The following is a 26,986-nucleotide window of genomic DNA, read 5'->3' on the forward strand; positions in this document are numbered from 1 at the left end:
ATGCGGAGGTTTGTAGGGTGGAAGGTGAGCACCAGGGGTGGTCTGTCCTTGTTACGCTTGGAGGGGTGGGGTCTGAGGGCGGAGGTGTGGGATGTGGACGAGATGCGTTGGTGGGCATCTTTAACCACGTGGGAAGGGAAATTGCGGTCTCTAAAGAAGGAGGCCATCTACCTTACCACTGGATCAGCTCCACCATTCAATGAGATCATGGCTGATCTGATAATTCACCTTCTTGACCTTTTCTGATAACTCTTGGTTCTCTAGTCTTGAATATATTTAACAATCCAGCCTCCACAGCCCTCTCCAGCAAAACAGTCCACAGATTCACCACCCTTTTAGAGGAGAAATTCCTCCTCATCTCTGTCTTAAATGGATAGTCCTTTATTCTGAGATAATGCCCTCTGGGCCTAGATTCTTCCACAAGGGGAAACAACCTTTCTACATCTACCCTGTCAAGTCCTCAAGCATCATGAATGTTTCAATAAGGTCACCTATAATCAAAATTCCAATATAAGGTGTGTGATTTACAATTATTTAAATAGTAAGTTTGATTTCAATTTGTGGTATGTGGATTCTGATTTGTGTGTCTCTCCATTTTAAGAATTAATAGAAAAATAAAATACCACAGACATTGGAAACCTGAAATAAAAACAAAGTGTTGGAGAAATTCAGCAAGTCTGGCACTATTTATGGAGAGGGAAACAAAGTTAATGTTTCAAATCTGATATGATTCACCTTCAGAATATTCTCATAGTTAACTCTGAAGCAATTATTGTTTCTTTTAAAGTACAACCTGACAAAAATAATTATTAGAGACTGGTTGGAATTCTTCCTTGGGAGAGTTTTTACAAGAAAACAACAGAAACAGTTGTGTATTGAGCTTCCAGTTTAAAAGTCAGAAATTGATATTTTTCCTTTGTATTGAGGAAGCAACCAATGAATATATAAAAAAAAGCCTTTGAATTTCAGTTGGGCAGCTTTTACAGAAGTATTGGCTGAAGCTGGATGTGTGAAATCATTACTCATAAAGAAGGGAGATTGTTCAGTTCTGTTATGAAATAAATTGCCTCAGTGTAAGGAAGAATGTTTTAAAGTCCAAGAGGTTTTTGTTTAAAAACATGAAGGTGTATTTGAAGCTGAGAAAGTCCACTCTCAGTTATATGAAGGCTCAAGGAAGAGGCTATCAGATGCTCAAGACCAGGAATAGAAGCATCTGTTAAGTCAAATCTATGTGTAATTGTGTATCAGAAAAAGGAATTCTCTCTCTTTAAATTTGTGTTCTGTGTAAGTATTTTTGATTATCTATTAATCTTCATTTCTTTTAGATAATAAACTTCTGTTTTATTGTTAAAACCAAACCTGCAGCATTGTGTGCTTAAGGTTTAGTTTTCCCAATGTGATAAGACCATAAGATCACAAGGTGTAGGAAGACCACCTTGTTTAAACCAAAAACATGTCCTAGCAAGCCAGATTTCAGACTGGAATCTAACTTGTTCAGTAGTCACATCTGCTTGGATCACATCTGCTGCTCTGATTCCTCTTGTTTTAAGTTGGACTAATTTCATTGAACCACGTAATGAATACTTCTCCTATGGCCAACAAGGTATAGAAGGGACTTAAACCTTAAGCTTCTAGTCCAGATTTTTCATCCAGATTAGTAAACCATATTTCTGAACCTAAGTGAATTAAAATTACTCACGACTTATGGTGGCCTGTGCACTGGAGATTCCTGTACAGTGACCTCCAACTGCAAAACTGTTCCAGAACTACATGAATTCAGCAGCAAAGAAAATCTTTATAGAAACCACACCCCCTTCTGCAATGGTAAATAGGGTCCACAGTGGAGAGTGAAGTGTTGCGGCTGAGAGAATCAGGCCAGGTGGAGGAAGGGATGACAGCTCTATGAAGGTCAGGCTGGGGTGGGAAGGGAGTTTGGGTTCAGGAATATCAGGCCACCAGAGAAAGGTATGCGAGGTAGGGAATTTGATATGCCTGGAGGTGTATGTTCAGATGCAGAGGAATTTCATCAGTCTGACAGGTGATAACAAAATGGTGGGACTGTAGAGATGGTCAGGAAAGTGATCTTTGAACATGTCATACTACAGGAAAGAGAGGTCAGACTGGGCTCCAGTGCTCGTCTAGTTGGATTCGGCCCGGGGTCTGCAATCAGGTCAAGACAGGGAAGGGGAACTGTTGGGGTCAGATTTAGTAGATAGGGAGCATGATGAATTGAAGATTCAGTTTAATAGTTACCCAGGCTTTAAAGTTTGAGAGGTTTCTAATCTTATAGTTTTTCCTGGTTAAGTAATTTGCTTAAGTGAGTCAGCACTCCAAATTCACTGACTTAAATGAAGTCACAGGTGCACTGCAAATTCAATTTCCTCGACGATTCTAATGAAGTTAGTTTCACTGGGGATTCCAAATGGTTCTGATGGACAATGTTCAATCTTTATCGCTCCAATGATTCTTTGACCATTAAAGTATCTTAAATAATTGGGAATAGATCTAGGAAATACTGAAATTAGCAGCCAGTACAAAAATAAAAAGGAAGGGGAATAAATAATTCTGAAGACCAATAAAATCTGCAAGAGGAATTCAATAAGATGGTAAAAAGAACAAAAATCCAAAGATGTCACTAAGTGTGAGTTTAAATGTACATTCTGATAAAGAAAATTATTGTAGCTGTTGGCAATCTGAAATACAGAAGAAAATACTGGAGATATTCAGGTCAGATGAATCTGTGGCATTTCAGGTTGATAACCCATTATCAGAAATACCACAGAAGAGTGACTATTACAAACACAAGTTGAAAAAAGCATTTAGGCCAGAGAGGGCCAAGTGTTCCGAGATTATGTTCAGAAAAACTTCCTACAGCAGTATGTATCTAGTCCAACACTAAAAAATGCACTGAACTTCATTCTTGGAAATGAGATGGGCCAAGTCAATCAATAGTTAGTGGAGGAACATTTCGGAGACAATGATCATTATATTGTAAGGTTTAGGAAGATGATAGAAAAAGAGGCACTCCAGAGTAAGAACAATTAACTGGGGAGAGACAATTTCAGTTTGACAAGAACAGAGCTGGGATGATGGGAAAAATTACCTGAGGTTACTTTCAAAGAGATGGTACTTTAGGGTATACTCATTCAAAAGAAAAAGCATAGGCAAACAAATACAGACCTCTCTTATTGAAAGAGGTGATATAAATTAAAATAAATACCTTATGTGTCAGATAGACAATACAATTGAGGACTAACAGCAATACAGAAGGTTGAGAGAGTCCATGCAACAACATATTTAAGATGCAAAGAAAGATCATGAGAAAAGGTTTCCGGCCAACATACATAATTCCAAACAAAAAAAACCCAGGAAGTGCTATATAAACACAGCGAGTCGAGCAGTAACTATGTTGAGAAAAAAAGGAATTAACATTTCGAGTCCGGCGACCCCTCATCGGAACTGAACGTAACTGCGAAAGGACAGCATTTGTATTGATGAAATGGGGGAAGGTGAGATAGATAGTTTGAAACGATGTCCAGAGAGAGAGAGAAAGAAAGAGAAGCAGACAGAGGAACAAATTAAATATGATGCAACTAAAATCTTCTTCGAACAATGAGGTTCAGGTCTGGGAGGAGAGTGACGCTCAGTCAAAATGCTTATTGGAGGAGGCAGTGCTGACCCAATGGAGTGAATGGCCGCCTTCTTCTTTACCACAGGATTGAGAACATCTGCTGTATTTTGAGACCGGTACGTATTACTTGAACAATTTACTTTCAAAGAAGCTCGATAGATTAAAATATGTGTAATTAGAATCAGCCTCGGACCTTTTTGATGGATCACGTTACTGGGAAGGGTGCTTTGATTTGGTGCGTACGAGGCTGGGGTTTTGAAAAGCTCAGAGTGAAACGCGCTGCTTGTTTTGAGCTAAAACGGGAGCTGTAGGCGCGGTGCGCGTGCGCTGTTTTAGAGCTGGGCCGGTGTGAAGTTAAGAGGTCGCCATGAGTCGCAGTTACAATGATGAGCTGGGTTATCTGGATAAAATCCACAAAAACTGCTGGAGGATTAAAAAGGGGTTTGTTCCAAACATGCAGGTAATTCTAGCGGCTTGACAAAGGCAGAAAAACTGAAATGGACATCTGGCGCGGTAATGTCTCCATTTTACCTCCGCTCACTCCACCTCCCGGGTCTCTTTTATATCTTTCCTCTCTCACCCTAAACATATGCCCCTCTAGTTCTGGACTCCCCGACCCCAGGGAAAAGACTTTGCCTATATACCCTATCCCTGCCTCTCATGGTTTTATAAACCTCTATAAGGTCACCCCTCAGCCTCTGACGCTCCAGAGAAAACAGCCCCAGCCTGTTCAGCCTCTTGTAGCTCAAACCCTCCAACCCTGGCAACATCCTTGTAAATCTTTTCTGAACTCTTGCAAGTTACGTGGCATTCTTCCGATAGGAGGGAGACCAGAGTTTCATGCAGTATTCCAAAAGTGGCCAAACCAATATCCTGTACAGCTGCAATATGTCCTCCCACATTCAATGCCCTGCCAATAAGGACAGGCATACCAAATGCCTCCTTCACTATCCTGGGACTCCACTTTCATGGAGCTTTGAACCTGCACTCCAAGGTCTCCTCTTGTTCAAACTTAACAAATTCTTCTCCATGTAAGCCCTTAACACTGTGGCAGTCTCAAATTTTTTTTTTGGTAAGTTAAAATCTCCTACATTACAACTTAGGAACAGGAGGGACAAGGTTGAGACGTTGGACAAACTCGTAAAATCCTAAATGATCCATTTACCTAACCCTTCAAGCATTATCTGTACAATGTATTGCAGCATTTGCAGATCACGCATTGCATTTATTTGCTACCTCGGCACCCATTGAACTAATCTCAAAGTAAATCACCTTTGATCCCAAGGTATTGCCTAGGAAGATACTTAATTGGCTGTCAAGCACTTTGAGTTAGCCAGTGGTAATGCTGCAAATGCAAGGATTTTTACAAAATACATGTTAATACATGTCATGGAAGTAATGTTTCCCAAGACATCAAAAGAACTCTGCACTGCTCTTTGAATAATATTGTGGAATTTTGTGCAACTTTGGGTTAAAGTCTTAATGGCTGCACCTTTTAAAATGTAGAACCATCTCAATCTTGTCATTAACATGGGCGGCACGGTGGTACAGTGGTTAACACTGCTGCCCCACAGCGCCAGAGACCCGGGTTCAATTCCCGCCTCAGGCGACTGACTGTATGGAGTTTGCACATTCTCCCCGTGTCTTTGTGGGTTTCCTCCGGGTGCTCCGGTTTCCTCCCACAGTCCAAAGATGTGCAGGTCAGGTGAACTGGCCATGCTATATTGCCCGTAGTGTTAGGTAAGGGGTAAATGTAGGGGTATGGGTGGGTTGCGCTTCGGCGGGTCGGGGGTGTGGACTTGTTGGGCTGAAGGGCCTGTTTCCACACTGTAATGTAATGTAATGTAATCTAAAAAAACATGTCAGGCAGGATAGTCAAGGTTCGTAGTGTCTGTGGAGCTCACAGTCTATTAACGTGGCTAGGTTTTTTCAGTGAACCAAGCCCACACTCCCTTTTCCTGAGAAATAGCTGGTAACTATTCATTTAACTTTGTTTAGTCTTGTTCACAACACCAAGTCGCTGTAGTCAGTGAATTGGATGAAAGGAGAAATTCCAGCTTGACCATCACACATTTAGTCTTAGTAGGAACTTCTTCTGTGTTAATGAGATCTTAAACACATTATTACAAGTAGACATCAGGTAAAAAATGATTATATATTGACATGTTGTGTCTAATTTCTTAAAGATGGAACTGATTTTCCTTGTTCCAGGTGGAAGGTGTGTTTTATGTCAATGATACCCTGGAGAAATTAATGTTTGATGAGCTGCGAAATTCATGTCGTGGAGGAGGTAACAACAAATAACAAAATATTTGTGATAACTAATCAATAAATGAGTCAGATTGCACATGTGATAAAAAGATTTCATATATAGAATCTCAAAATAGGATTTGCTCATTGTGATTTGGCATTATAATTTGGCCTTCGTGTTGGGGAGCAGAATGGTATTATATAGCAGAGGTTCATGTAGCACTACAGGTTAATGATGTCTGTACATAGGAGGCAGCTATCATGCCAAAAATTTTGAATAATACTAGTAATGACCTATTGTATAAGTCACTGGACTATTAGTCCAATTGTCTTTACTATTAATCTGTAGGCCTGCATTCGAATCCCATCACAGCTGCTGTTAATTAACAGGAATCCGGAATCTGAAGCTAAATTTCCTACCTTCTCGAGGATGATTTGTGATGGCCTGACCAGCAGTAAGCATGTGAAGTGAATGTCCAAGTCTTTTGTTTAATTCATTGAGCTCACAATGATAAATGTGAAGTGCTGCATTTTGGGGAAGCAAATCTTAGCAGGACTTATACACTTAATGGTAAGGTCCTAGGGAGTGTTGCTGAACAAAGAGACCTTGGAGTGCAAGTGCATAGCTCCTTGAAAGTGGAGTCGCAGGTAGATAGGATAGTGAAGAAGGCATTTGGTATGCTTTCCTTTCTTGGTCAGAATATTGAGTACAGGAGTTGGGAGGTCATGTTGAGGCTATACAGGATACTGGTTAGGCCATGTTGGAATATTGTGTGCAGTTCTAGTCTCTTTCCTTTGGGAAAGATGTTGTGAAACTTGAAAGGGTTCTGAAAAGATTTACAAGAATGTTGCCAGGGTTGGAGGATTTGAGCTATAGGGACAGGCTGAACAGGCTGGGGCTGTTTTCCCTGGAGGATCGGAGGCTGAGGAGTGACCTTAGAGGTTTACAAAATTGAGGGGCATGGATAGGGTAAATAGACAAAGTCTTTTCCCTGGGGTTGGGGAATCCAGAACTAGAGGGCATAGGTTCAGGGTGAGAGGGGAAAGATATAAAAGAGACCTAAAGGGCAACCTTTTCAGAGGGTGGTCCGTGTATGTAGTGAGCTGCAAAAGGATGTGGTGGAAGCTGGTACAATTGTAGCATTTAAAAGGCTTTTGGATGGGTATATGAAGAGGAAGGGTTTGGAGGGATATGGGTCGGGTGCTGGCAGGTGGAACTAGATTGGGTTGGGATATCTGGTCGGCATGGACGGGTTGGACCGAAGGGTCTGTTTCCATGCTGTACATCTCTATGACTCTATAAGCTGTGGATGTAGCAAGAAAAGGAACGCCACAAACTACGTGTCCTGTGATTTACTTCCACTGTGTTTAAGGACCTAAGTTATTGTTTTCTGTTATTAATTCCCTAGTCTCCTCTATATCTTGACGTGAACATAATTTGTAATTTTGTAGCTAATATTGATGCTTGCTAGATCATGTTTATATATTTGTGTGTGTGTATATATCTTAGATGGAGTAATAACATATTCCTGCATCGAATCTGTGTGATTTTGCTCATTTAGGATCTTTGCTTGCACAAATAAGATTAATGTCATTGGCTTACTTGAGCACTGCTGTTCAAATGTTGTAGAAAAATTACATGGTTCAATATATAAGGCCACATAGCCTTATCCTTTTTGTTTGTGGCTGCACTTCAAATTTGGTATGGTTTGGATTTTCTCAGAAATGGATGGCTTAGTGCGTGTTTTTTAAAATCGATGAGCTATTCCTTTTAATTTGGTCTGTTTTTCTTTCCTATGTCATTCAATGCATATCTTATTACTTGCAACTAAAGAAAAGCTAAAAAGGTTGATCCATGTCTTGTTCTAGGTGTGGGTGGTTTCATGCCAGCCATGAAGCAGATTGGAAATGTGGCAGCATTGCCTGGGATTGTTCACGTGAGTTGGTGATCAGTTAACTTCAAATTTGTTGCTCTGTGGAACGTTTTTGTTGACAAAGTTAAAATAAATGTATTATAAAGAAAAACTTTCTCTGACTGTGCTGCTTTATTCTCATGTAAAATGATCTGAAGTAGGTCTCAACAAGCTTGACTAATAGAACAAATAAACCAAAATATTATAACCTTTAAATTTTTGACTGTAAAAGATGTATATTGACTTGTGGACTGTTACTGTTGCAAGAGGGTGCACTTGGATGTTGGATTTCTGTGAGATGCACATGGTAAAATGAAATAATAAATCTTTTCTACTTTGTAATGTCCAATTAAAGGTGAGAATAGACTTTGGCATTGCTGTTTTTATGGAGGCATTCAAAGAGGTGTCCTTAACCAACAGATCGTTCCAGTCTGGCTAGAACTTTGTGCTCATGAATGCTGTTGTATTCATATACCTTCCAGAATGGTTTGGGTGGTGACTGAGATTCTTGGGAACAGATTTGTTTGAAAATTGATTGTATCAAAATATGAAGTGTATTTAAATAATATACAAGATGTCTGTTTTAATGGGAATTCTACATAACACGTGGATTAAAATTCACAACAAGGCCTTTAACGGTTCCTCGTGATATCATGGTTGCAAGCTGAGATTATGAAAAGTTCTGATCTAATAATACTTCAGAGCATTGTAGCTTCTTGATCCGATGATGATTGTTACAACAAAATTTGTATCCTGGCTTGAAACTTCATTTCACAATTAAAGTTTTGACTATGCAGAATGTTTATATAGTCAAGATGCTTTAACATGAGGTTACTTTTGTTAAAGCTTAAAATAAAGCCTCCAAGATGAAATGTTTTGAAATATATAACTAGAAACTTTGTGAAATATTGCAGGTAGTGAGTTTACCTCAGCAATTAAAACTATTCTAGAATTTAGCAGATTACTTTGTCTGTGGGGTCTGATGTATTTGTTTCAGACTGCATTTCTAGTGACTGAAGTATTGTTTTTATTTTTTTTAAAGAAATCCATTGGGCTCCCTGATGTCCATTCAGGCTATGGGTTTGCAATTGGAAACATGGCTGCCTTTGACATGAATAATCCTGAGGCTGTGGTATCACCAGGTAAAGGCAAAAATAAACACTCTGGATTGAGTTGATGCAGATTTTTCACTGTAGAGTATTTGATAAGTTGAGGATTTGAGCTTTTACTTAATGATCTACATTAGATTGGATTATGTTGCTCTACATTAGATTGGATTATGTTGCTCTACATTAGATTAGAAAAGCACATGAATGTAATCATCATCGTAATTCCTTTATAATGGTTGCCATTCTTTTTTAGGATGTTCTTTGTAACAGTGTATGAGGACAAAATTATCTAAATGTAACCCATGAGTTATTCTGAGCAGATCCTCAAAGCCAACTTTAGAAGTTTTGGACTTTAACTCTGTATAGTTCTTAGGATGTGAAGAGTGTGAACTCAGTTTATGGGCTTTAACCAAGTAGCTCCTCTAAATCTGGATTTCAAAGGGTTTTGAAGGGGTATTTGCAGGTTTCTGCCTGAAGAGGTCTTGGTACTTCTGAATTTGGCAATTGTGGCACTTCTTTCTGTGGGAGACTTTTACTGTGTGTGTGTGTATAGGGGCTTAGATTGATCATAAATTTAAAATAATTAGCAAAAGAAGCAGAGGGAATTTTTTTATAAGCAAGTGGTTAGCATCTAGAATGCGCTGACCAGGAAAGGCACCCAGCTAGACTCAATGTTTCCCGCAGCACAGGGATAGTTTTAGGGTCATAACCCATATACTTGTTATATCTAGACTTGACTATTTCAATTCTGTCCCGGTCATTTTCCTGTCTTTCTGCTCTCCATATGGAGGAGATCGTCAAATTCTGCTATCCCTGGCCTAATGTGCACCAAATCACTACACCCTGTCCCATTGACCTAAATTGAATCTAGGTCCATCGATCGTTTTAAAACTGTCATCTTGTTTTCATGATGGCATTCTACACTTCCCTACCCTCCTCCAAACCTCTCCTTGTCTTCCTGTCCCGACAGCCTCCTAGAGCCCCATAACACTAAAGGTCTCTGTGCTGCTCCAGTTCTGGCCTCTAGCCACCCTGATGTCCATTGCTTCAATATTGGTGGCTGTGGTTTCATCCCTTGTTCTCTTCCCTTTTGATGCTCTGTGCAACCACACTGGTGGATCAAGTCATCTATCTTCTGTCATCCATTCTAATATCTCCATGTGGCTCAGTGTCACATGTTTTTTGATAGGCACTTTTGTGAAGCATTTGAGGGTGTCTTCCTATGTTACAGGTGCTGTGGAAGTACAAGTTGTAATTATTAATACAGAGTAGACTTTTGCCATCCCTAGTCCAGTCTCCGTGGCTAAGATCAACCAGACAGGATACTCCTTGCCTATACTAACTGCAGGTACAAGAAGCACTTGCAAAGAACAACAAAAGCAGAGATTGCTAGAGAGGTTCAGTGAATCTAGGGCATTTGTGGAGAGAGCAGCTGTTGACATTTTGAGTCCTGTTCTGAAAAAGGGTCACTGGACTTTAGGTTTTGATTCTGCTGTCTCTCTGTGAATGCTATTGGCCCTGCTGAGCTTCTCCATCAATCAGATGTTGTTTCAGATCTTCACCATCAGCAGTTTTTTTTTCATAAAAAGAGAGAATTTTTTTTCAGGGACTTGGGGATATCAGGTAGTGGACGTAATTCTCAGTTATATCAAGTCTTGGTCAGACCCCATTTGGAGTAACAGTTCAGTTCTGGTCACTGCACTTCAGGAAGGATGTATTGACCTTGGAGAGATGGACTCAGCAGAATGATACAGGGGGTTGAAAGAGTTCACTTAAAGAGGACACTATGTAAATTTAGCCTATGCTCAGTCAGGTTTGATGGGTGGCGTAACCGAGGGGTTCAAAACGTTTGAAAAAGAATCGACAGGGAGAACAGCGGCTCAGTGGCTAGCATTGCCATCTCAACGCCAGGGACTCTGGTTTGGTTTGATTCCAGCTTTGGGTGCCTGTGTGGAGTTTGCACAGACATTCTCTCTGTGTCTGCATGGGTTTCCACGCACGGTCCAAAGATGTGCAAGTTTGGTGGAGTGGCCATGCTAAATTGTGCCATAGAGTCCTGGGATGAGCAGGCAGGATGGTTTAGCCATGGTAAATGTGGGGTTATGGGTACTAGTTCTGGATAGGATGCTCTTTGGGGTGTCAGTAAGGAGACTTGATGGGTTGAATGGCCTCTTTCTGCACTGTAGGGATTCTATGTTTCTATCAATAAAATTGTTGCTGTTTTCATGCATTTCACTCCACATCTCGATACTTGGACTTTCCTGCAATAGGAAACTAAACCTCAATTCCATCTTCTATTCGTGTTCATATTCTTTCAAATCCATGTTTTTATTAATGAAGACCTCTGAATTGAGCAATGCATGCATTCAGATTCCTGATTTTGGGGAAGGAAGAGCTGTGAAGATCAGAAACTAATGTTGTAAGAGTGTTATTTATGTAAATATATTTTGATTTTGCAGGTGGTGTGGGTTTTGATATCAACTGTGGAGTGCGTTTATTGCGTACCAACCTTGATGAAGGGGATGTGCAGCCAGTGAAGGAACAGCTAGCTCAGGCCATGTTTGACCACATTCCTGTAGGAGTCGGATCCAAGGGAGTCATCCCAATGGGTGCCAAGTAAGAATGCTGTGAAAGTTTTTATTTTTGAAAGGGGAAAATCGGGAGAATGAGAAGTTTTATTGCAACTGAGCTATTTAGCACTTATCACCTTCTAAATACAGGTTTTTAAATGAACAAGGTTTTAACATTGTAGTCACCATGTTGACTTCTGTATGCCCCTTCTGATTGGTATTTAGATGAATGGCAATGAGTTTTGAGAAGATTTATAGCTCAGGTTGAGGTTTTGGATGTCAGTTTGCTCGCTGAGCTGAAAGGTTCATTTCCAGACGTTTCGTTACCTTACTAGGTAACATCTTCAGTGGACCTCATGTGAAGCAATACTGAAAATTCCTGCTTTCTTTGGGTTGGTGATGTCATTTCTGTGGTGATGTCACTTCCTGTTCCTTTGCTCAGTGGGGTGGTAGATGGGGTCCAACTCTGTTTGTTGATAGTTCCGGTTGGAATACTATGCTTCTAGGAATTCTCGTGCGTGCATTTGTTTGGCTTGTCCTAGGATGGATGTATTGACCCAGTCGAAGTGGTGTCCGTCCTTATCCATATGTAAGGATACTAGTGAGAGAGGGTCATGTCTTTTTGTGGCTAGTTGATGTTAATGTATCCTGGTGGCTAGTTTTCTGCCTGTTTGTCCAATGTAGTGTTTGTTACAGTCCTTGCAAGGGATTAGATTACTTACAGTATGGAAACGCCCTTCAGCCCAACAAGTCCACATCGACCCGCCAAAAGGCAACCTACCCAGACCCATTCCCCTACATTTACCCCTTCACCTAACACTACGGGCAATTTAGCATGGTCAATTCGCCTAATGCACGCGGACACTGGGAGAATGTGCAAACTCCTGAGGTGGGAATTGAACCTGGATCTCTAGCGCTGTGAGGCAACAGTGCTAACCACTGTGCCGCCCACATTTGTAAATGATGTTAGTTTTGCTCATTGTCTGTATAGAGTATTTCAAGTTCATTAGCTGCTGTTTTAGTGTTAATTTTCAATTTGACAATGTAGTAACAAAATAGTTTCAGTCAGAAGTGACAGGTTTTTTTTTTAAACCTTTTGTACTCCCAACATGTTTTCTATTTCAATCCAGTTTTGGAAATGAATTCACCCTTTTTCCCTGAGAATGATTTTTTAATTTTCCCTCTGTTGTAAATAAAATAAATTTCTGTACAAAATAATACATTTCTTGGGAAAACTTTAGGCATTGGACCTATGCTGCCCTACTATACATTCTTCCTCTGTTCAAAAGTGGTTGAATAGCATTTGATCTAGACTTTAAATTCCCAAAACATTTATTCAAACAGCTTTTTAAAAAAAGCAAGCAGTAACAGGAAAGGGACTTGTAATAGTTAAACTCACAGCTTGTAAAATTTATAATGGAATTTTTTTAGTGCAAATTTGGGAAACTGTCAATTGTCATTACTGTGTAATTTAGTAATCAATGTTTTTACAGTAATGTTTTTACATGTTTTAATGTGGTTTGGATTAGTTCACACGACTTGCCGCCCCCACTCCCCCCAAAAAAAGACACTCAGTCAAACGGAGTTTGAAAAGCACTTGCTAATGCTACCTAAAAATCATTAAACAACTGGTGAATTCAGAAAGCTGCTAATCATAGCTATTTGAACAAATGTCATAGAATGTTGATGTTTGAATGGCATGGCATGGCTTGGCTCTTCTCTTGAGTGAACTGTCAAGCAAAACAGACTGTTGTTGCAACAGTGTCTTGAGCTACTTTCTGTGATTTAGTTATTTTAGTTTCCTTGCATATGATAATTAAAAAGACAGCAATATTGGATCATAGGTTTGTTTCACTTTTGTTGCTGTGATGTAAGAATTATTTTACATTTTGAAAGAAATATCCAAAGGATTATTGACTCTAGTTCATGAAATTATTGTTGATTATATGAAGTTTTGTTTGGAATGTGGGCTTGGACTTCAAAAGAACCAGAATGCTTAGAATACTTTGTGTGTTCAAAATATTCTCCACTTTCTTCAAATGTGTTTCCATACTTTCATATTTTCTACTTGTGATAAATTTTAAAGCCTGATTTTAAACATTGGTACAACATTGTTTGACTAGTGAGCCTTTACTATCTTCAAATAATACAATTATTCGGTGTTCGCATATGTCATTAATTGGACCTTATGCCACCTTGTTAACAGTTGACATTTATTTGCAGAGACTTAGAAGAAGCTTTAGAGATGGGTGTGGATTGGTCACTGAGGGAAGGCTATGCCTGGGCTGAGGATAAGGAGCATTGTGAAGAATATGGCAGAATGCTGCAAGCAGATCCTTCTAAGGTTTCTTCAAAGGCCAAAAAGAGAGGATTGCCTCAGGTAACTTTTTTTTATGCACATCATCCCTGACTGAAAGTAAACATCAGACCTGTAGAGGTGTCCAAGAGCAGTTGTCATGTCCTACTTGGAAATTGTGCCAATTATTGAACCCAACTACTTCTGAGATTGACAGTCACATTACAAATCTTCAATTTACTTGCCTCATGCTGTCCAGTTACTGAAAACGGTGATCAGTTTTGCAGAGGAACTACTGCAAATAAATCAATTCTAACCACAGGCAAAAATATAAATAATCAACCTATAACTCCTCCAACTGAAACTGACCACTTAACCTCTGCACACATGCCAACAAACAAAAATGCATGTATGCTCTGGGTGGAGGAAAATGTATCGTGGGGAAGCACCGTTCAATATCACCAGTTGACAGGATTTGATGAGATGTCACTTATGATTTTTTTTTCCATGTCCTTTTAGGCTCTGATCATCTTCAAGTCTTTTCAGTTTAGATTAGACTAGATTCCATACAGGGTGGAAACAGGCCCTTCGGCCCAACAAGTCCACACTGACCCTCCAAAGACCAACTCATCCAGACCCATTCCCCTACATTTACCCCTGACTAATGCACCTAACACTATGGGCAATTTAGCATGGCCAATTCACCTGGCCTGCACATTTTTTTTTTTTGGACTGTGGGAGGAAACCGGAGCACCCGGAGGAAACCCGCATAGACACTGGGAGAATATGCAAACTCCACGCAGATAGTTGCACAAGGCAGGAAATGAACCTGGGTTCCTGGTGCTGTGAGGCAAACAGTGCTAACCACTGAGCCACTGTGCTGCAAACAGAATGGGGATAGGGCAGGTATACATTAATTATTCAATCATTTAGTCATCGCTTAAAGGCAACATTCTATTAAATGGTGGGAGAGTGTCTTTCAGTTTTAGAACATAGAACGTAGAAAAGTACAGAACAGAACAGGCCCTTCAGCCTATGAAGTTGTGCTGAGGTTTATTCCTAATCTAAAATAAAATAACCTAACCTACGCACTTCTCAATTCACTGCTATCCATGTGCATGTCCAGCAGTCACTTATAATGACTCTGCTTCCACCACCACTGCTGGCAATGCATTCCATGCATTCACAACTCACTGTGTAAAGAACTTACCTCTGTCTCTTCTATACCTTCTTCCTAATATCTTAAACTTATGATTCCTTGTGCCAGTCAGTCCTACCCTGGGGAAAAGTCTCTGGCTATTGACTCTATCCATGCCCCTCATTACCTTCTACATATTGATCAAGTCACCTCTCTTCCTTCTTCTCTGCAGAGAGATAAGTCCGAGCATAGTCGACCTCTTTGTAAGACAAGCCCTCCAGTCCAGGCAGCATCCTGGTAAACCTTCATTGCACCCTCCAAAGCCTCCGCGTCTTTCCTATAACAGGGTGACCAGAACTGGACACAATATTTCAAGTGTGGTCTCACCAGGGACTTGTACAGCTGCAGCAAAACCTCAACTCTTAAACTCGATCCCTCTGTTAATGAAAGCCAAAACACCATATGCTTTCTTAACCCTATCCACTTGGGTGGCAACTTTGAGGGATCTAGGCACTTGAATACCAGAATACCTCTGTTCTTTCACACTGCCAAGAATCCTGTCTTAATCCTATATTCAGCATTCAAGTTCAATCTTCCAAAATGCATCACTTCGCATTTATTCAGGTTGAACTCCATCTGCCATTTCTTACCCAGTTCTGCATCCTGTCTGTCACGCTGTAGCCTGCAATAGCTCTCAATACTATCAACGGCACCTCCAACCTTTGTGTCAACCCACTCCTCATCCAAGTCTTTCATAAAACTACGAAGAGCAGAGGCCCAAGAACAGAGCTCTGCGGGACACCACTCGCCATTGACCTCCAGGTAGAATACTTTCCATCTACAACCATTCTCTGCCTTCTGTCAGCCAACCAATTCTGAATCAAGACAGCCAGATCTCCCTGTATCCCATACCTCCTGACTTTGTGAATGAGCCTACCATGGGAAACCTTATCAATGCCTTGCTGAAGTCCATTTACATCACATCCACTGCTCGACCTTCATTGACCTGTCTTGTCACTTCAAAGAACTCCATAAGATTTGTGAGGCACAACCTGTCCCTCACAAAACTATGCTGCCTGCCTTTATTCATGCTATGCTTTTCCAAATAATCATAAATCCTATCCCTCTGAATTCTTTCCAAAACCTTGCCGACCACTGATGTAAGACTGACTGGTCTGCCATTGCCAGAGATTTCCCTATTCCCCTTCTTGAAAAGAGGAGCAACATTCGCCTCCCTCCAATGCTCTGGTATGAGAGTGAGGAAGTTAAGATCTTCACCAGCTTAGCAACCTCCTTTCTCACTTCCTGGAGTAACCTAGGATAAATCTGGGAGATCTTCACCAGCTTAGCAACCTCCTTTCTCACTTCCTGGAGTAACCTAGGATAAATCTGGGGATTTATCAATCTTCATGTTTGCCAAAATTTCCAGCACATCAATTTTGATCTGTTCAAGCCTGTTTCCCAGCTCCTCAAAGTTCTCAATCACAGCAAAGTCCCTTTCTTTAGTGAAAACCGAAGCAAAAAACTCATTTAGGGCTTCCCCTATCTGCTCAGACTCCACACACACACACACACACACACAAGTTCTGTGCGCTATCCCTGACCGGCCTTACCGTCTTCCTGATCGTTTTCTTATTTCTCATGTCTGAGTAAAATGCATTTGGGTTTTCCCTAATCCTTCCTGCCAAGCCTTTTCATGCCCCATCCTGGCTCTCCTCAGTCCATTTCTGAGCTCCTTTCTAGTAAGCCTGTAATCCTCTAGCTGTGCTAGATCCTTGCTTCCTCCACCTTACGTAAGCTGCCGCCTTCGTTTTGACGAGAAGCTCCTCTGTTCTCGTCATCCACTGCTCCTTAATCTTACAGGAGAAAGTGAGGACTGCAGGTGCTGGAGATCAGAGCTGAAAATGTGTTGCTGGAAAAGCGCAGCAGGTCAGGCAGCATCCAAGGAGCAGGAGAATTGACGTTTCGGGCATGAGCCTTTTGCCTGAAACGTCGATTCTCCTGCTCCTTGGATGCTGCCTGACCTGCTGTGCTTTTCCAGCAACACATTCTCAGTCCTTAATCTTACCCTTTCTTACCTGTCTCAGAGGACCAAATTTGTGCATCACTTGCAACAACTGCTCCTTAAACAGTCTCCACATGTATGTTGCTCCCTTTCTTTGGAACAATTGCTCCCAATCTGTACTTCCCAACTCCTGTTTGATAGCTTTATAGTTTCCTTTTCCCCAACTAAATATCTCCCCTTGGTAACTGCTGCTTTTCCTCTCCAAGACTATGGTAAATGTGAGGCAGTTATGGTCACTGTCGCCAAAGTATTCTCTTACTGCGAGATCTGAGACCTGTGCTGGCTCACTGCCGAACACCAAATCCAAAATGGCCTCTCCCGTCATCGGCCTGTCTACGTCCTGAGTAAGGAAACCCTCCTGAACACACCTGAGAAAAACTGCTCCATCCAAACCATCCGCACTAAGGAGGTTCCAGTCAATATTGGGAAGTTGAAGTCAACCATAACAACAACCCTGCTACATCTGCATTTCTCCAAGATCTGCAGGCCTATGAGTTCTTCAATCTCTCTACTGTTATTAGCAATCTGTAGAGAACCCCCAATGAGGTGCTGTTGCCTTGCTGTTCCTAACCTCCACCCATATTGACTCAGTAGACAAACCTTTCTCAACTTTCGTTTCTGTTGCTGTGATGCACACTCTCTGATTAGGAATGCTACACCCCCTCCTTTTTTCATCCTTCCTGTTCTTTTTAAACATTCTAAACCCTGGAACATCTAACAACCATTTCTGTCCCTGTGAAACCCATGTCTCTGTTATGGCTACAACATCATAGAGCATGGACCAGCACTTGGGACTAAGTTCATCTCTCTTATCTCTGACCCTCCTTGCATTAAAGCAGACGCACTTTAAACGATCCCTTTGTTTAATCACGTGAAACATTTTCTGATAGGGCAGTGACAGGATGTAGTGAATCTATCTACAACTACCCACCTCTCAGATACATAGCTCTGGTTCCCATTCCCTTGCCAAACTAGTTTAAACCCTCCTGAACCACAGAACAAATCTCCCACCCAGGACATTTGTGCTCCTCCAGTTCAAATGCAACCCATCCTTCATGCACCGATCCCACCTTCCCCAGAAGGCATCCCAATGGTCTAGGTATCTGAAGGCCGTCCTCCTGCACCAGCCTCGCAGCCACATGTTAAGCTGCACTTGCTGAATGTTCCTCACCTCATTATCACGTGGTACTGGTAGCAGACCTGAGATCATTACCCACACCCCCCCCCCCCCCTTCCCAATCCTGTAAATCTGATCGGCAACATCCTGGATCCTGGCACCAGGGTGGCAACATACCTTTTGGGTGTCCTGTTCCTGACCACAAAATCTCCTGACAATCCGTCTAACAATTAAGTCCTATACCAATAGCACTTTTCTATTTGCCTCTCTTCCCTTCTGAGCCTCAGTGCCAGAGATCTGACACCTATGGCTTTCCCCCTAGCAGGCCGTCCCCACCAGCAGTATCCAAAACTGCATACTTACTGCTGAGGGGGACAGCCACAGGAGATCCCTGCTCTGTCTGTCTGTTCCCTTTCTGCCTCCTGACTGTAACCCAGCTCTCCTTATCCTGTGTCTGAGGAGTGACCACCTCCCTGTACACTCCCTCAATTTGTCCTTCAGCCTCCCAGATGATCTGCAGTTCGTCCAGCTCCAGCTTCAGTTCCCTAACTTAGTTTTCGAGGAGCTAGAATTGGGTGCACTTCCCACAGATGTGGTTGGCAGCGACATGTGTCTTGTCTCTCACCTATCACATTCTGCAGGCGGAACATACAACTGCCCAATCAGCCATACCCTGCTAATCTGAAAGCCTGCACAGGATTAAACAAGGAAGAGAAGAAAAGAAAAAAATAAAATGAGAGAACCTACCCAGTTTACAGACTCTTAGTTAGGTTAGAGGAGGTGAGTGGGAGGGAACACCAATGGTGTAGGGTCTAGGGTTTAGATCTTGCCCACTTTAAAAATTTCCTAGCAGCCCTCGCTTCTCGCTGCCCTCTCTCCTCGCCGCTCTGTTCAAAATGGAGGCCAGACTCTCAAGGTAAGTCCCTTTTTAAGTGGTAAAAACTGACTTACCCGGCGTGTAACCAAAACTACTTTTGCAGTAAGGTGGGTTTTGAGTTGTTGGCATGCTAATGATTGTTGGCCCATGTAACTGATCCTAACTGAAAACCAAATTAACAGTCTGTCTCTGAAGCTTTCTTTAAAAAGACACAGGTGCCATTGGGTCTCAAACATCTTTCCCTCTCCCACTGAATCTTTTCATTTTGGACCATGATTCCAAAAGTTGTTGTCTTTTATATAGTATGTGGTAATTGGTACATCATGCCAAGATTTATCCAAGAGTAGCTTTTTGCATGACGATTATAGGGATAGGTATTGTTATGACATGGGGTAAACTGTTCTGCTAATTTAAAGCAGATACACAGAAAAGCTCACCTCTCCTTATTAACAATTTATTCTTTAACTCCACGAAAGAAAATTAAATAACAATTATCTACCCTGTAAACCTCCTTAGTCTTAATGATTTATCTACCTCCCACTCTACAACAGTATACTGAGCCAATTAACCCACCCCCGATTGACAAAACATCAGTTTTCAAAACCAGCCAACTGTCTGTCTTCCTCTGTAGGTTATTTTGGGGTTTTTTCTTTGGTCTTCTGCACAGACTTCATGTGAACAGGTACCTTTCAGAGTGTGGGTCTGCGGGCAGTATGGCGCTCTTTGTCGCTGTGGCTAACAGTTCGAAGTGTCTGATTTTTATACCTCAAAACATCAGATCATCTCATTGGTTTGATGTCATCAAAACAGTAAAATTCAAATTCGATTGGATTTTGATAATTTAAACTGGCCAAATTCGAATTTGTTGCGTAACATAGCAACTCAGTTCCAGCTGTTTGTTTTACAGCCAAATGTTACATTTTAAAATTTTTCAGCACACTTTGTACTTAAGTCCTTGCCAGCTTTCACTCTTTTTTAAAGGTACAGTACATGCCTACACCTCATAGCAGAATCAACTTCGTGTGCAGTTTTTTAATTGAATGGTTATATTGTTATTTGTCTGCAAGCACTTTTGTTTTGATCTCTTACTACTTTTGTGTGCACAATGCCCAACTATCTGGATCATCAAATTTCATTGTAATACAACTAATGGCATTCAAACTAATTTCCTGCTTTGCCTTTCTGTCTGGTGAGGTGTAACGTTCAATTTTTCAAAGTCAGTCTTTGAAATTATACCTAGAGTTGAGCTATAGTTGTTACAATGTGGTTGTTAGGAAGCAACTAGAACTGAATTGATGCACTCCTCTCATTTTATTTAGCTGGGTACTCTGGGTGCTGGAAACCACTATGCTGAGATTCAGGTGGTAGATGAAATCTACAATGACTATGCAGCACGTAAAATGGGCATTGACCATAAAGGCCAGGTTTGTGTCATGATTCACAGTGGGAGCAGAGGTTTTGGACACCAGGTTGCAACAGGTGAGATGTTTCTTTCTGTACTTGCACCAGATTAAGTGAAAAGTAGTATGTCATTGTATTCAGTGCAAAGCCTCATCCCAGTGCCTCATCCAGTCTGATAGTATACACTGAGTAGTGAAGTATGCGACATGGTCATTTCAACCTGCACTGTCATTCAATGAGATCACAGCTAATGTTTGAACTTTACCTGGCCTAGATATCCCTTGGACTCCTTATTATCCAGATATGTATCAATTTTAGCTTGAAAACACTTCACTGAAAATTGGTGGAGAATTCTAAAGGTTCAGAACCCTCTGAATAATAATTCTTCTCATTGCAATCTTAAATAGATGAATCTTTATGCTGAGGCGTTTCTCTGGGATCAGGCTTGAGTAGCTAAATGGCCTACCCCTGTTTATAGCACTCCTCGCATATCTTACCAAAGCTCTGTCTAGAAACAGCAAGTTTTCAGCACCTTTGTAATTCAATCTCCTGGCAAGAAATGTAAAGATTACTGTGATACTGATGCATTGTGACATCTGTCTCATGTGATCTCAACTGGTTTATATTGCAGCACTTTCCTTTTTTTAGTTTTGAAGCTACAAAATCCCATGAATAATTATACAGTGATGTTGTCGCTGTCTTCCTTTGTGGCTGTGAGCTACAAAATTTTGAACAACAGTTACAGCTAACTCTTGGATAAGGCACAACAATGTTTTTAACTTCAAATGTTTTTAATTTGAAATGCTTTTTTCTGTTTTAAGAACAATCCAGTTTATTTCTGCCTGGTGATGACTGCTCGCTTTTTTAGGAGAGAGCATTTCAATAAACAGGGACATAAAAACAAGCTTGAGGTTTCCTCTCAGTACAGTAATTAGTAGTGACATACCATGTTTGAACTGTTAAGTCAACATAGCATAAAGTGGCGTTTGAAGCTGTTTCAATGGAAATTGCAAAATATTGCCCTGTTATAGGAAGAATATTAATTGGAGAGGGTGCAGAAAATATTTACAAAGATGTTGCCTGGACTGGACAGCTTGAGTTATTAGGATAGGCTGGGGCTTTTTCCCTGGCGCATAGGAAGTTGAGGGGTAACCTTAGAGATTTTTAAAGTCATGAGGGGCATAGGTGAGGTGAATAACAAAGGTCTTTTCCCTTGAATAAGAGTTCAAAGCTAGAGAGCATTATTTTAAGATTAGGAGAAAGATTTAAAAGGGACCTGAGGGGCAGCATTCTCACACTGGGTGGTAAATTTATGGAATGAACTGCCAGAAGAAGTGGTAAGTGCAGGTACAGTTACAACTTTTAAAAGACATTTGGGCAGGTACGTAGATAGGAAACGTCTAGTGGTATAGAGACCAAATGCAAGCAAATGGGACTAGTTTAACTTTGGAAACCCGGTCGGCATGGACAAGTTGGACCTACGGGTCCGTTTCTGTGCTGTATGACTCTGACAATGTTGACTGTACAAAACAAGCATTATTTCTCTTCTATCAATCACATGAAGGTTACTAATTTCCTTTCTAATATTGCTGACATGTATTGACAAAAGGTGCAAATTATTTTTGTAAGTATGATCAATTTGAATATTCTAAGAAATCTGTCTCTCCTTAATTATAGTTAGTAAAATGTAGATTTTACTTCATTGCGATAGTATATATCAATTCATTATTCTTTTTGCTAGCTGAGGAAGAGCCTTGCTTTGTTTTACAGATGCCCTAGTGGCAATGGAGAAAGCCATGAAGAGAGATAATATTATTGTCAATGACAGGCAGCTGGCATGTGCCAGGGTCAATTCCCAAGAAGGTCAGGACTATCTCAAAGGCATGGCAGCAGCTGGAAATTATGCCTGGGTGAATCGCTCTTCTATGACCTTCCTGTCAAGACAGGTAGAGCTTGTTGAACTGTTATTTGGCTGAGGTTACAATTTTGCTGTGCAAACTGCCCCTCAATTTATTTATTCTCTAAGCTACTGTTTTTTTTTTTTAGTTTGTTTTAGTTTTAAGTACACACTTGAGCAATTTTTCTTTAATTTTAATGCTACTGTTAGAGACCAGAGATGAGTAACAGCACACCTTGCCTCATTCAGACCATTTGAGGTGGTTCAGAATGGAGGTAGCTCATCATATCTGATTCTTACAAGCAGCTATGGTTGAAATAATCTCTCCTATTTTCTGCCTGAATTTGTAGCTCCTGTATAAGTTGGATTCATTGCTATATGGTTCATCCATTCAAACAGAAAGTGAACACAGAATGGAAAATAAGGAAATTCTGTTTTCTACAAACTTAGCATATTATAGCTACAATCTAGTGAAGTTTTTTTCCTCTTTCTATCCTATTTCACTTCATTTTCTTTTTCCTTCCATATCTCACTCTGTCTTCTCCGTTTTTTGTTTTCATCTGCTTTCTATTCCTTCTCATTGTGCACTTTCTCTCATTATTTCTTTTCTCCATATTTCACACACTTCCATTTGTTTTTGTCCCTTTTTCCTTACCGCACTGCAACTTATTTCTTGTCTCATCTTTGTTTTTCTTTCTCCTAACTTCCCCACTCTTGCTCTCCCTTTTATTTTGCATTCATTCTTTCTTCCTCTTGCACTCTCTCTATTTTAGGCATTTGCCAAAGTCTTCAACACTACACCAGATGATCTGGACATGCATGTGATTTATGATGTGTCTCACAACATAGCCAAAGTGGAGGAGCATGTGGTGGATGGAAAACAGAAGACGTTGCTGATCCATAGGAAGGGTTCCACTCGGGCCTTCCCGCCACACCACCCTCTTATACCAGTTGATTATCAGGTATGGAAACTGTAGTGATGAAACCTAGTTATCTAAAGCTTTGTTAGCATGCAACATTCTCTCTAAGCTGTGTGACTGCTGGGAAGCTCCTTGCATGTGCTTGGCGTGCTGGTGCATTGCTTCCATTTGGGAAGCTTTTGCTGCACACTTGGAAGGTCCACACAGCAGCAGAAAAATGAGGGAACATTGCTTGCATTGTAACTTAGATTGTTGAGACTTTTGGGGTGCATGTTATGGAAAGGACTATTAGGGTTTAAATTAAATATTTTAATATGCAAAGCTGAAGCTGTATTGATCTGTCACTATAAAAGTAGTACTTTCTAGTAACTGAAGTACTGCCACATATGGAAGGTGCGTAAGAATGGGAATTGCAACAACATTGCTGTGGTGATGAAAAGTACTCGTTTTTTAAGGATTATATCGATTACCATTCAGAAGATAGTCTAATTCAGATTTTTTCATGGAAGTGCAATTGATGTGTTCTCCCATTTACCTTTGTTTCTAATACCTTTAGTTGACTGGACAACCTGTTTTGATTGGTGGAACAATGGGAACCTGCAGCTATGTCCTTACTGGTACTGAACAAGGCATGACAGAAACTTTTGGAACCACCTGCCATGGGGCGGTAAGGAAATATGTAGTGGAGCGTAGAGCATGTTAATTGTATATTTCCAATGGTTTGCCTTTCTGGAATTACTTGCATCTGTGTGGATCTTTACAATTTTGTAAATTATCTGCTTGTCCTCTGGTGTTGATGGTCTTTGTTCTAATATTTATCAGCTAGGCACCATTCAATACATTGGAGGACAGTGTACAATCTATTTATTTAATGTTCTCCTGGTGGAGATTTACTAACCCTGGAATAATTGATATTCAGCCTTTTTGCTGGCTCTGTTTTCCTCACGCCACTACCATATACCCACTCTGTCATCAAATACTGTTAAGTAGTTGACCATGGTCGCCAGCATATGTTTACCTGTATTCTCTCGATGGACTGTATCTTGTTGATTTTGAATGAAACTGTAGACTTTGAAGCTAGTAGGCCTTGCTGGTTCAAAAGGGCTTAGTCAACATGACATGAGCTGTATTGTTCATGTCATATTTTATTCTAATGCTTCGGATATCCTGTAACAGTTGGAATCTTTTATCCGAAAACCTCAGGACTAACTGTTATTCAGATAAAGGACTTTTTTTTGGTTTTTTGATACACTTGGCCTTTAATTATTTTTTTTTTCCAAACTGATCTTAACAGACTTTTAGATATACTGATTTTGGGACTGTTGGAAATTAAATTCTCTTTCAGGTCTGTTTGGGCCAAGCAAAGGTATTTTTTCCACCAAAAGCCAAACTCAATGAATCTTCTGGTCCATTTGGGTCTGCTTTCAAAAAGCCCTTTTGTTTATGAGTCTTTCTGATTTTTGGATGTGCAGATAAAGGATACCCAACCTGTACATTAGAAAATTTGACTTTGTTCCTACGTTGTCAACATTTTGAACAGATTCAATACATGCTTTATACACCTGTTGAATTTGCAGTCTCATCAGCAAATTATTAAAAATTCTCTTAGGTGTGAAAATGCAGCATGAAAACACTTTTGGTTCCATGTTTAGAACTGTCGTTTGCAACCTTCGAACTTCACGTAAATGGAGTCTTAATATAGTTTTTTTTTTCCCCAGGGGAGAGCTTTGTCACGTGCAAAATCCCGACGTAACCTTGATTTCCAGGATGTGTTGGATAAACTAGCAGATATGGGAATTGCTATTCGTGTTGCTTCACCCAAACTTGTAATGGAAGAAGTAAGAAAGACTCTTTGCTTCTGTCTTTTCTCGTGGTTTCTTTTGATTGTTGGTTAAACGTAGTGCAAGCAAATTACTTTCTTAACCTTTTCCTGTGCATGTTAAATGACATTAAGAAAAATGTAATAACGTGTGTTTGAATTCTGTTTCTGAATATGGGGTGTCTTGTTATGATAATTTACAATTTAATCAGCTCAAACTGGATTTATAAATGTAACAAAAAAGACCCAGATTGCATTAGAAATAACATATATTTTCCTTCTGCTTGCATGGGAAAACATTCCCCAAATGCCCTTCTTTGTGTTTGAGCTTACGTAGTTTTAGCAGACTGTTTGTTTGAAGGGAGTGTATCATAAACAAATGCAGTTAATTCCTCATACTACTTGCTCTTATGCATTTTCTGTTGGGCATTCCCTAATATTGGCTCATATTTGATATTCATGTCAATTTCCTATTCCTCACCCTGGTTCTAACATTACCCTGTAACTTTCCTAATTCTTCATCAGCTGAGATCCATTAACTCATTAAAACTGTGAAGAGTTGTTTATATTTTTCCTCCTTTTTTAATACCATATGCATATGTTGAAGTTGAGTTTATTGAAGACCTGCTCTGTGGCCTTTGCTAATAATGTACTTAAATAATGGGTTTACTGTTTGTTTGGTTCCTTCCTTTTTGGAACAGTAAATGGGAACTCAGCAGAACTGAATATCGGCATTCAGTCACTCTGATATTGCTGTTCAAACTTTAATGCACTTTATTTTCCTTAAAATTCAACATAACCATGTTATCAATGATTTTTGAGTTATAGTGTATCCTTGCCAAGCTAGGGCCATACCAAAAATTGGTATTTTCATCTGATTTCTATGTAACAGATTGATATGTTATTTATACATTTTATTTTTTCAATTCTGAATATGTGAAGTGAGAGCCCCGACATGGCAAATAGTGTAGTCACTGCTAATGTATGTTTTGTGTCTTTATCTGTTCTTGGTTTTGAGATTGAAAACTCTGTTCATAACTAAATTTATTGTATGATGTTTTGCTAAAGAATTATGACCCAGGCTCATTTCATTGTTTTAGTTTTATTACACACAACTGCACTAATGTAAAGCGTGTAGACACATTAAATGTCATTTTATTTATTTCTAGGCACCTGAATCCTACAAGAATGTAACCGATGTTGTGAATACATGTCATGATGCTGGGATCAGCAAAAAAGCTATCAAACTGCGACCTATTGCAGTTATAAAAGGTTGATGGAGGTATCTTGATGGGCCAAATTTGGAAAAGTGCTTTGAGATGGGCTGCTGCCTTTTTAAATTGGAATTAGTTTACCTATTTGAAAGATCTTTATTTTTAGGCTTACTGTGCAAAACAAATACTGAATGAAGTATTGTTCCACTTCATTTCCAAAAATCTGAAATTCCATCAAATGTTGCTAGTAGTTTGTTTATTTTGAGTTTGTACTTTTTGTGCATTTCTCTCTGCACCTAACTTTGCAGAGTGTTTCACCTTAATTTGGTAAAGCAGGAATTGTGATTTTAAAAATCACAATGCAGTGAGTAGATCTACAATAAAATGGTAGAGTCAAACCTTGTGGCTTTTTGTAAACGTCTATTCTTTCGTAAGGAGAGGGAAGAACAACTTCTGTTTTAAGAAACCCATCAAATAATTCGACTAATCTTGAGTTCCAATACCGTACAACCCAGATAGCCTCCTTCTTCAAAGACCGCAATTTCCCCCCAGACGTGATCGATGATGCCCTCCACCGCATCTCCTCCACTTCCCGCTCCTCGCCCTTGAGCCCCACCCCTCCAATCGCCACCAGGACAGAACCCCACTGGTCCTCACCTACCACCCCACCAACCTCCATATACAGCATATCATCCGTCGTCATTTCCGCCACCTCCAAACGGACCCCACCACCAGGAATATATTTCCCTCCCCTCCCCTATCAGCGTTC

The 26,986-nt window shown here is 40.3% G+C and overlaps 1 protein-coding gene across 1 annotated transcript; it reads left to right on the forward strand.

Annotated features, from left to right (window-relative positions):
* The first annotated feature begins 3,913 nt into the window (after positions 1 to 3,913).
* Positions 3,914 to 26,620, forward strand: rtcb (RNA 2',3'-cyclic phosphate and 5'-OH ligase). The gene is made up of 12 exons (XM_043709418.1): positions 3,914 to 4,091; positions 5,843 to 5,921; positions 7,751 to 7,818; positions 8,837 to 8,936; positions 11,363 to 11,519; positions 13,697 to 13,853; positions 20,286 to 20,445; positions 22,138 to 22,313; positions 23,038 to 23,226; positions 23,741 to 23,851; positions 24,903 to 25,022; positions 26,173 to 26,620. The coding sequence occupies exons 1-12, from the start codon at positions 3,999 to 4,001 to the stop codon at positions 26,278 to 26,280; spliced, it is 1,518 nt and encodes a 505-aa protein (XP_043565353.1). The 5' UTR covers positions 3,914 to 3,998; the 3' UTR covers positions 26,281 to 26,620.
* Positions 26,621 to 26,986: the final 366 nt, after the last annotated feature.

The sequence above is a fragment of the Chiloscyllium plagiosum genome, chromosome 19, assembly GCF_004010195.1.
Source record: "Chiloscyllium plagiosum isolate BGI_BamShark_2017 chromosome 19, ASM401019v2, whole genome shotgun sequence".
In the NCBI taxonomy this organism is placed as follows: Eukaryota; Metazoa; Chordata; class Chondrichthyes; order Orectolobiformes; family Hemiscylliidae; genus Chiloscyllium; species Chiloscyllium plagiosum.